At 35.8% G+C, this 11289-nt stretch overlaps 1 protein-coding gene across 3 annotated transcripts in view; it reads left to right on the plus strand.

Annotated features, from left to right (window-relative positions):
* NBAS (NBAS subunit of NRZ tethering complex) overlaps nt 1-11289 on the plus strand; it is a 174723-nt gene that overhangs the window by 59989 nt on the left and 103445 nt on the right. For all 3 annotated transcript variants that reach the window (XM_048297405.1, XM_048297406.1, XM_048297407.1), the window contains exons 31-33: nt 527-639; nt 3113-3226; nt 11054-11167. In XM_048297405.1, the coding sequence (XP_048153362.1) occupies nt 527-639; nt 3113-3226; nt 11054-11167 (341 nt within the window). The remainder of the gene's footprint in view (nt 1-526; nt 640-3112; nt 3227-11053; nt 11168-11289) is intronic.

An 11289-nucleotide genomic window follows, 5' to 3' on the forward strand; every position in this document is an offset into this window, starting at 1 on the left:
GTCTTCAGAGGAATTTAGTGGGGTTTTTTTTATTGTTGTTTTGTTGTAGGTGTTTGTTGGTTGGTTGGTTTTTTTTTTAATTCAGCTTCGGTTTATTTGCTGTACCTAGCTGAGGAAACTGAATTTGTGACAATGACTCTTAATGTTTCACTTCCTGTCAACTTTTTGCACTGTTTTGCTTTTATCTTCTAGAATGTGGCATTATCAAAATGCAATAGTGGTAGGAGAAATATTTCCCAAAATAATTACGTATTTAAGTACTTACACTATTAAAGTAGTTACATCTATTAAATTCATTGCCGATCTAAATTCGGGAGGGTTTAGGTGATGTACTTATCACAACCAGTTGAAGGCAATCCAAAACCAGAAATTTGTTAAAATGTTTAGAGTATTTTGATGTTTCACAAGTACAGTAAATTACTGCTTGGTTGTTTTGTTTTGTTTTATTTACTGGTGAACTTTTCCCACAAGTTTAACTTTGAATGTATTCATCGAACTTTAGGAAAATGTGTTTCATTCTTATTAGGTGCTGTCTACAACTTATTGAAGACAGTCCGAGTGCTGTTCAGGAGGAGTTGGACCTCATTCGTGCTCTGGGTTACCTGGAAGAGTTTGGTGTGAAAATATTACCGCTACAAGGTACTGCATAATTTTATTCTTTATATGATTACTTGAATCACAGGCATAAATATGCATGAGAAATAGCTACTATTACATAAGTGTGACGTGATTAAACTTAAAGAGTTCACTTCCTGCCTCCAAGCACTTTACAGGCACATACAAAAGTAATTTTTGTAATGAAATTTTTTAGAATATGTGAGGTAAGAAGGATATTTGCATATGGCGTCTGTGTTTTGGGACTTACTTTCAGCAGGACTTTAAAATAGAGTACTGAGTATATGAAACTTGAACAGAAATAATTTAAGCTCATATTTTGTTTGCCAAATAATCTGCACTTGCCTGTGTGCTTTAAAATAACAGGTGGGAGAGAGGTACTTCATGCAGAGGCAGTTTTCGTGTCTCCAGTGGGCTGTTTAATTTTGTTTAATGACAGTGGAAGTGAACTTTTATTAGGTATTTCTTCTGATGATGTGCTTAAAACTAAATCTTTTGGAGCTCTGACTCCAGTGAAAGTTGATGGACAAAAGTTGGAAAGAAGTTATGATTATGTACAAAGAAATTGCATAAACAGTAGTGGAACTGGCTGAGATGAGCACTGAGCCATGAGACATGCTGATGATAATGTTTTACTTCTGGCATTGTGCAGAGAAATACTGGGATTTATGGCTAGCACTTCAGTGCTTTCCACTTCATGGAAAATGAAGTAGATATTCTCAGTGGCTGTTGTTATTTTACTTTGGTGTTCTCCTTTTGTTCTCTTTTTTTCCAAGTATTTGTTCAAGTGAGTTGATGCTCCGTGTGTTATATTCAGAAATCTTACAATTTCTGGACTGAGAATGTCTGATTTCCAGATCTTGCAGTACTGGCCTGTTGATTCCTAGAGTAAAATTATTTCTCAGTCAGTTTGTTCAGCCTCTAGAAAAGTGCACATATTTTCTTCAACTTTTTTTGATGTGGACTTGGAGGTATCATGCATAATACTGCATTAACAGTATGTGTAATACAACTGATCTAGATTAATTAGAACATGTGAAATAATGCATGTAATTTCATTAATGACCCTGATTTACTCTTGCTTCAGTATCTTTCATGTAAATCAAATTAATAAGATTAAAATGATGTTTCCAATTTTAATGAAAGCCTTTAAATGATCTGTTACTTTGGTAGAGTGTCGTTAAAAATAGCACTAAGGATCAGCTGTTCCCACAGCAATAGTTTTTTAGCAATTTTTTAGCAATTTTTGCAGTTCTGTATTTAGTTTTCTGTAGATCTTCCCCCACTTCTATTTTTAGCAAATTCAGTAGTTTATGAACTACTGTTATGCTATATTTTAATAAAATCTGGTTTGAAGACTCCTTATTAAAATAAAATGTGAAGGAAAGTCCATCATTAAGTGTGTTTTACTCATGGTATTATATTAGATTACTTTTAGTTACGTATTAAAAATTCCTGCTTAAATAATCAGTGACTGGAAATGTTTTATTGTTGTATACTAATATAGGCCTGTGATAGAATATTAAAAATTAAACTAAAAATATGACCTTTTCCTGCTCTTCCATTCTTATTCATTTTGGTCTAATTTGATTTCCAGAACTAATGATTTTCATTATGCAAATACTACTTTGCTCTTACTGAGAGGCCTGATATCCTGTGTTTTAAGCCCCATATGCTAATGCAGAGTTTATCCCCCATGCAGCCATTCACTCTTATTTAGTGTTAAGTGGAATATCTGCATGCTGTTCCTCTGAGTTCTGAGAACTTGCATGGTATGAAAGCATTACCTTTTAAAACAGCAGCCTGAAGTTAGCCACCCACTAACAAGCTAAATATGGCACTGGAATCAGTTCATGATATTAAATCATGCAATTACAATAATTGTTTAATTCTTGGTAAAATCTTTTTTGAAACACAGTACTAATTATAAGCTGCTCAGGATACAGTTGACAGAACCTGGTGATTTGCAGACTGCCCTTCCACTTCCACAGAAAATTTTTAAGTAAATTAAGAGTTTGCTAATGACAGTTCTTTGAGTCTATGTGATGTATCTTGTCCATGCTAAAATAAAATGTAGTGTGAAATCTTAGTTCGTTAAAACATTCTAAGCAAAAGTTAGTGTCTGTTTTAGCAGTCTGCAAAAATGATAATTAAAATTATGTAAAGGTATATCAGTTAATTGTATACATTTAAAAACAGTGAATGTGAAAAAATGAAATAAAAGTAAGTTTTCATTCGGGTCAGTTTTCCGCTTTTTGCTCCCTTCATAACTTGACTTGACTTCCTAATGATTGGGGCTGGATATCCTGCGGCGTTATTTTAACTTTCTGTTTGTAGGTATAATTGAGGATCTGCATGCAAGCAGCCTTGAGCTGGTTTTCAGTTTGTATTTGCATTCTTATACTCCCCAGCACTCCTCCTGCCCTGTGTTGTTGAAGCAGGAGCATAGCAGTCAAGTTCATTTGTGCAGTCTCTAAACCAGTTCTGCTTTCAACAGTGCGTTTGTGTTCCGATCGACTCAGTCTCATCAAGGACTGTCTGGCACAGACGTCAACAAACTATAAACAGTCTGCTAAGCTCCTGGAACTGGCAAACCTGCTGAGGGTTGCAGGTAAGCTGCGTTAATAAGACACTGAGTTGCATTGCAGTGTGCATTTATGTTATGTTTTAGGACATTTGAGTTGATCATTAGAATATGTGTTCAAAGATACCATTAAAAAGTCATCTGGAAGAGGGGAGGAATGAAACATTTCACATGAGTGGAATATTTTCTCTGTAAAATAGCTGAAATGGTCAGCTGCTACATTCTGCTAATACCTGAAATAAAAAAAATGCCTTGTCTAGTCCAGAGCTGGAGTAAAGGCTGTACTAGTTTGAAAACAAACCAGTGGGAGACTCCAAGTCAGAAGCACAATTTAATAGGAAAATGAAAAATAAAGGCAGAAAACACTGGTTTAAACTGACAGAGCCAGGATACAACCTGACACCCTGTTAGTCGGGGTGGTGATAGCAGTCCGATTAAATGGTGGCTGCAGTCCTCCTGAAGTGATGGATGTGGTTCTGTTGAAGCAGTGATCCTGTAGAAGGGTCTGCTCTTCCTTAGAAAGTCCAGTGGTAGTTGTGTAGCTCCTGTCCTCTGGGAATCCAGTGGAAAGGTGTCTGTGGTGTTCGGAATCTCAGATTATATCCAGGATGGAATGCTTGGTTCCTTCTCCTGGGCGGAGCATCTCACAATGGGATGATGTAATTTTATGAGTCATGCAGTGAGGCTGGATGACCCATTAACAGAAGATCTCCCCCGGAGGGAGTTACCAGGGTTGTGTCATGGAAGAGACAAAGAACACTGCCCCACCTGGTTTTAACAGATAGTGATAGAATACATACTTTTGGTTACATCTTACATTATAACCTAAGACAAGGCTTATTTCAGATTGGAGGAGTTGTGGCTGAGAATATCTTGTTTTACAGTTAATTGGTAGTACTGAAATTACCGTGAATGTTATTACTTCTGTCAAATAAGGCAGTCTGATTTAATAATAGTTGCATTTAAGTTAGAGGGGGAAAAGTTGTCTGTTAAGGATGAATTTCAGCTGCTAGGCTTCAGTCTATGCTGCATATATCTCATTTGGGCACTAAAAATAATACATTAAGTTGAGTATTCATTTGAGGAGCCGAACATCTTCAAAGATTGAGTCCTGAGGATATTGGGAGGGGGTGTTACGGGTTTTTTTTTATAGCCTACCTAAAGTATCTGCCTTTTGATTTTTTTTATTTTTGAAAAATGCTTAATCAATGCAATGGTAAACACAATACTGCTGTATTTTTATGATGTAGAAATAGAACATAGAAATATAAAATAGGTATTTTTATTTCATGCAGCGTATGAAAATCAGTGCATTCCAGCTTTGTCATTGAAGCATGCCTGGCTAATTCCTTTCTCCCTCTCTATTTGTTAAATAATTTAATTTTTTTTCTTATGTTTTCAGGAAGCTTAGTACTGGCAATTTTTTGCATAGTATTATAAAAAGGGAGGGAGATATTTGAGACAGTTGTGTAAGGTTGAGAACTGAGGTATGGAAATTAGGTTGTTGACCTCTCAAGATCCCAGAGTCCTAAGGAAAGGAGTCACAGGAAATGTCCTGACTCTGGTCAGCACAGTGCTGCTACATGAAAGGTGGCAGAGGGGATGGTATGGTACCATGTTGGGTAGCTGGATCCAGTCTAAATATTTAATATGTAATCCACAGAAAAATTGGAATGACAGTAGTAACTTCTTTTTCTTTGCCTGTCAAGCTTTTGGGGGAAAAAAAAAAGTCTCCCTTATTGGTTCATAAGACAAGGTTGCTGTACAGCTCTTTCCTCCTCTCTGCTTTGTCCCATCCAGATCAAGTTAAAATCTGTCCATTTTTCTTAGTATTCTGGGTTCTTTGGGCTAATGTTGCTGATTTTTGTTTTATCTTCTTTTTGAATCTAAGTGATTCTCTTTGTGTGAAAGAAGGAAAACCAAGATCCAGAGAGATTCTATAAAGCTTTGTCCAGTAGTGTTATCCTAGTGCCTCAGCTGTAGGATTTACAGTGCCCTGGTATGTACCTTTGAAAAGGGATCAAACTTGTGGTCTCACCTCCAGAGACTGAAAGATGGCAGTCCCTGCATAGTAGGTAGAGAACTTCAGGGAATTTGTATAGAGTTCATTGATACAGTAGTGTCTGTATGCTAGTGTTACATCACAGTGACACTTAGGCACCACTGAAAAGAGAGATTTAAGAGGTATTCAAAGCCAGACGATGAAATGGCCTCTCACTTCTTCTTTTCCATGCATTTACCAGGCTAGAGAAAACCAGATGATGAATGTGTGAGCTGGTTAATTTTTAAACAGGTGAATTATTTAAAAACTACTGCTTACTCTACCAGTGACACATTTATCTTGCGAGTGTTGGACTCCGACTTTAATGGTTAGCCTTGGGAGTAATGCTGATGGTTGCTCCTATGGTAAGTAGGGAATTTTAGTTGTAAAAGTACATTTCAAGAGTGAATCTTGGTAAGAAATACACGACTTAGACACTTTTCTCTTACGCTAAATCTGCAAATAACATGGTCGCTTTCAAAGGAATCTTTTGGTTATAGAATAACATTTATTTATCTGAAAGGAAAGTATAGCAAGAAACATTTTCAGTAGTGACTTTCTGTGGTGGGGAAATGTGATGGGGTGTTTTTTAAATTTTGTTTTACATAAGTAGTTTTAAGCTTTTGTGATTAAAACCCATTTCACTGTCACTGAAGGATGGTTAGTTGGATTGCTTATATTGGAAAGCTGTTATCTGTAGAGAATATTCATTTATGAGTAAAATATGGATTCAGTATGAGAATGCCATAGTTGTGAATTTTATCTAAACTTAATTGTTGTAGGAGATGGGCTGTGGAAAATGGATTTATTTAATTTTAAGAAACTCAGTATTTTTAAAATGTTCTTGTTTGTTTGTTTTTTTGGATTTGAAAGCTGTAAACAGCATAACACTGTTACTGCAGATTTTTTTGTGGCTGACTCTCTAGCCCATTGAAAAGCATCCAGAAGATTACCCAGTAGCATATAAAGGAAACATGATTGTCATCATTGCTTTAAAGCATGCATGTAAAAGCAATATTTTTCCAAATTATTAAAGAAAGTCTGTAGAGCTTTACTCTTTGGTCCTTAATTGTTGGTCTGTGTACCTCTGATGAGTGGTAGAATAGGTAACCTTATGCTGATTTTTTAAAGAGTCTTAGAATTTGAATAGCTAGGTTATTAATAGCTTTGAAAGCAGATTTTAAGTGTAATGCTGGTATAACTTTAGTCATAGTATGTAATGAGGAGTGCTGTATATAATTTGATGGTAGAGATTAAAAAAAAAAGTTGAAACATGACATGTAGAAATGGTATTTCTGTACCTGTCAACTTGTAATTTAAATTACTGAGTTCCAATTAATTATTAATATTAATTCATATTATTAATACTGTTTTTAATATCATGAAGAGTTATTTTAGGACTTGGTAGCCATATCAAAAGTGTGATAACAAACACTAGTATTATTGCACAAATCAGTTTACAGACAAAAGGGCAGCTTATGCATACAGATTCTAAGATTTTTGAATTAGTATATTTTATTTTAAACTTAATATTAGAAAAGGAAAGCCTTCTTGCAGTTCTAGTGTGGATAGTCTTTATTTGCAGGTGTAAAACTACTGGGACAGGGTATTGTGATTTCTAAGAGCTTATGATGAAAGCAGGTGGTCTTACTGAGATATTTTTGGATGGATCTAGATATTGAAAAAGGTGATTGAACTTTATGGATTTGTTTAATGAAGAATTAGATAAAGTGCTGCTGGGATAAAGATTTGATTTTTGTCCTTAATTGGTTTTCACTACTTACACAATTACCCTGATTTATGAGCCACCTTTGCTGTGTAAGAAGTTCCGATTTTGTCCTGTGGAACATACTTACTGGTATTGGTTGTGCATGCTCGAAGTTGTGGTCCCTTCTGTTCCAAATCCACTTTGTAGAGTGTTTCTTTGCACTTTGTCTGCTCAGTGGAGGAATTTGTTTCAGTATTTTCCCCTCTTTGTTTCCCCTGCCACCCCACCCTGTATAATTACTGATGGCGAAAGACCTTCTCGCTACATCTGTCCATGTCTATATAAACTTTTTACATTTGTGTGTATATAGAACATGAAGCATATGCTATGTTTTATTATATGTAATATATAGCCAGCCTATAAAATCCTAAGAACATATATATTTTAATTTAAATTTTGGAAGAATGCATTTTTTGTGGATTCAAGGGTAGATTGCACAGAGTCATTGTTAAAGAGCTTTGTGAGCTGTGTACTCTGAATACAGTTTGCTTAGAGAACAGCACTGAAAGTGAGTAATATTCATTATTCATATTTATCAAAGTTAAAATCTTGCTTAGGTAATGATATATCAGCTAGCTTCTTAATTGCTTTAAATATTTGATTAATTACAGTGGACTCTACTTAAACCTCATGTCACTACCTCTGTAAAGTAAGCGCACAAGTGTTACCTTAATTTCACAGATGGGTAAAGTGAGTGAGGGAGAATGTGCTCAGCATGACAGCCAGAAAATCTGCACCTGCTCAGGGAGCTGGAGCTGTTCTGTGTCTCACAATCCTCACTTAATTCATGCTCTGTGTTAAGAAAGGGTGTAAAGAACTCACTTTATGCAATTACTTGAGTAGATGTGTGCAAAAAAAGTAGGGAAAAAAGCTTCTGTATCAGAAATTAGGAGCATCTTCTCTTCTCTTAGTGTACATCGAACAGACCTAGTGAGTGTTGGTCCTTATTTCCTTTTTCAGGCTCTCTGGAAATGTTTCCATTATTCTCTTTTCTCACAACTTTTGTTGTAATTTATTTAATTTTAATATCTATAAGCAAATTCTAGTAGCTTTAAACTTCGCTCACATTTCTTAGTTAAAGCTTAATTTTGAAATCCGTCTTTCGTAACACTGACTTTCTTGCATTTGGAATTAACCATGTAGATGGCTTCTGATCTGCCAGATATCCTAAATGTGGGCGACATGGAATTTCTGAAGTGTATGTACAGTGTTGGTATCATTTGACTTTTAAGTTTCAATTGCATGATTTCATTCAGGATAATGTTATTTCATCCACTCACAAATAGCATGCATGTTATGCAAGGTGTTTCAATAAGCTTTTTTTTTTCTTTATATAATCTAGATTGGATCCAAGCTTTAAAAAAGTATTTGCATATCCTTTACTTCTCAAGAAAAAAAAATTCAAGTATTTCTGAGCTTTCGTATTTTTTCTCTTGTCATTTTCATTAGAACCTCAGAATCATTTAGGTTCTAAAATCTCTTCAGAGCACTGAGTCCAACCATCAGCCTGGCACTGCCAAGTCCACCACTAAACCGTGTCCCTGAGTGCCATGTCTCCATGTCTTTTTAAATACCTCCACTTCCCTGGGCCTGTGTGTGCATACACTTCCCTTCCTCATCCCCTTCCACTCTCCAGTTTCTAAATTTGATCTGAGTCTGTCCAGTGTTATCATTAAGGCTTGAAACAGAATTACCATGTAATATAATCAGGTCACCATTTTAAGAGTTTTGTCATTCCTGTCTTGGTTTTGAGTCTTGGATATCTGTCAGAATGGCAAGGGAGACAATTCAGAATTCAAAACTTTCCCTTTTATAAGACTTTATTATTGAAATATCATCAAATGATGTGTTACAAAGCTGAAGCAGTGACTTTTTCCGTGTCTGAATAGAAGACAATGACTAAACTGCAGCAGTGAGCATTATCAGTCACTGCATGGTTAATGAAAGGTGTGTGAAAAAGGGCTTCACACAGGGATTCACTAACATTGGAGCCAGTGGTTGTTCTGTGCCATAACAGTGAGTGCCAAGGTAATGGAAGCATCAATGAGTGGAGATATGATGAGCAGCTATAGCCAAGGACTAGAAGGAAAGTGATCCTTATATTTTATGCTTGTGCTTTTGTAAAACATGCAGAGATGTACTGTACTGTATCAAAAATACTTGGCTGAAGCACTGGTGATGGGGAACTTGACTCCATGCAACTGGTCAAGCACAGTTAAAGAAACCATTCCTTGGTCCAAGTGTTCTTCCTTTCTTTCGTCAGTGCCACTGGTTTTTAAGTGGGAATAAATAGCAGTGATTATTTTGGCTATCTGAAATCTGAGGGGTAATAGTTTGATTGTTTCTCTTGACTTTTCTTTGTGTTTGCCGCTTAGTCAGATCTCTCTGTAAGAAGTCAAGCTGTCAGGGTGAAGTGGGCATCAGGAGATGAGTGGCAAGTACATGTCCCTCGCTCAGAGAAATGACAGTTCACATTTAGCTTGTGAGGATAGAAGCAGCTCTTTGTCATCTGTAATTGCTTTTGCCCAAATGAGAAGTTCCCAGGTTCCAGAGGGCAAAATTTTGCAACGGGAGAGCCTTGAATGTGACTAATTTGCAACATCGTGTGCTGGCTGTATATTGAGCAGGAGGCTGAAAGATAAAATGATGGGAAGCCAGCCTGTTCTCCCAGCTGAGTTAGTTGTGATGTGCTGGGATTAGGGGAGGCTTGACTGAGTTTAGTAATTACGGTAACTTCACTTGCCTGAATGTCATTGTAGTGCAACTGCTACAACTTTACTTTTGAGAAAGCTTTAAAAAGAAATTTGCTTTATCTGTGATGATGGATCTGCAAAGTGGAGTTAAAAATAACAGCTATACAATTGAAGAACGTGTACTCTTTAAATGGTTTTTGAAACTGGATGTGTTTAACCTTCTGAAATATTTGCATTTCACAAGTTGTAGTAATAGAGTTTCATAAACCAGTGCCCTTTTCAAATGGCTGTAACAACGCTGACTGCATAAAATTGCTTTTAATAATAGAGGAGAAGCACAACCAAGAAGCTTGCATATAAAAAATCCACTCATTTTCATTCTAAAAATTCTTTCCTAAATTAAAATTTATAGATTATTTTTCCTGTGTATGTTTTGTCACCTTCTCATACAGTGCATGGACATACATAGTATTTTGAGCACAAGACTGGACAAACTAGTGCCAGCAAATTGTTCACTCTAAATTGAATAAAAGCTTTTAAAAAAATACAGATGACTAGTGAAGGTTGACAGGTATAAATGTTATTTGTATTGACTATAACTGGCTTTCAGAAGGAGATGAGCCATCTCATTAGATCTTCATCTGTGAATGCTGATGTATTAAAATTGAGGTCAGGATGTTTTTCTCCAAAGATCTTTGATGAAACTTCAGTCAGAAGGCTTCAATAGTATCTGAACTGTAAGATTCGATTCATAACTAGTGGAAGAGGCACTGTCCAGAAGATCTGGTGACTGAAATGGATGTATGGTGTGGAAAAATTAGTTTCAGTTCTACTCACTCAATTTGTGAGGTTAGGGATTTTTAAATGCTTATGTTTTCTGCGTCTCATGAATTATTTGGAGCCATGAAGTGGCAGTTTAATATGAGTCTTTGTATATTATAAGAAAAAAAAAAATTCAATTTTTTCCTTCTATTACAGTACATAGACTTTATTTTTTTCAATGTCAGGATTTTGATTTATATGTCACTTAGCTTAAATATCAGTTTGGTCTATGCTTTGGCCATCACATAAATACAATTTTTAAAACCTTTTTTTTTAACTTTAACAGAACATGCTAATTGTTTTTGTTTGGTTTTTTTTTTTTAGCAAGCTATGGTGCCAATATTTTTTTAAAATACAAAACTCCTTTTACTGCTTCCTTCAGGAAAAAGCAGAGAATTTTATTTCTGTTTCAGGTTCAAGGGAGGCTTTTCATGTTGTGATATGTAGTTAATTCTTAAGAAATAAAGTAGCAAGCTTAAGGTGACCATTAATTCCAATTAACTTATAAAATGTCTGAATTTTTCTTACAGGAGATGATCAGATGGAGAGAAAAGGTCAAGTTTTAATCCTTTTAGTGGAACAGGCTCTCAGTTTCCAGGACTACAAAGCAGCTAGTATGCATTGCCAGGAGCTCATGGACACAGGTGAAGTGAATAAACAGGGGTTGCATGAGGTGATGGTGGTGGAAACCTGAGTTCTGACTCTCCTTACTGTGAGATGTGGTACTTCAGATTGGACCATTTCATTAAAATGGCAGTTACGTCTC

This window comes from Corvus hawaiiensis, chromosome 3 (genome assembly GCF_020740725.1).
Source record: "Corvus hawaiiensis isolate bCorHaw1 chromosome 3, bCorHaw1.pri.cur, whole genome shotgun sequence".
Lineage (NCBI taxonomy): Eukaryota > Metazoa > Chordata > Aves > Passeriformes > Corvidae > Corvus > Corvus hawaiiensis.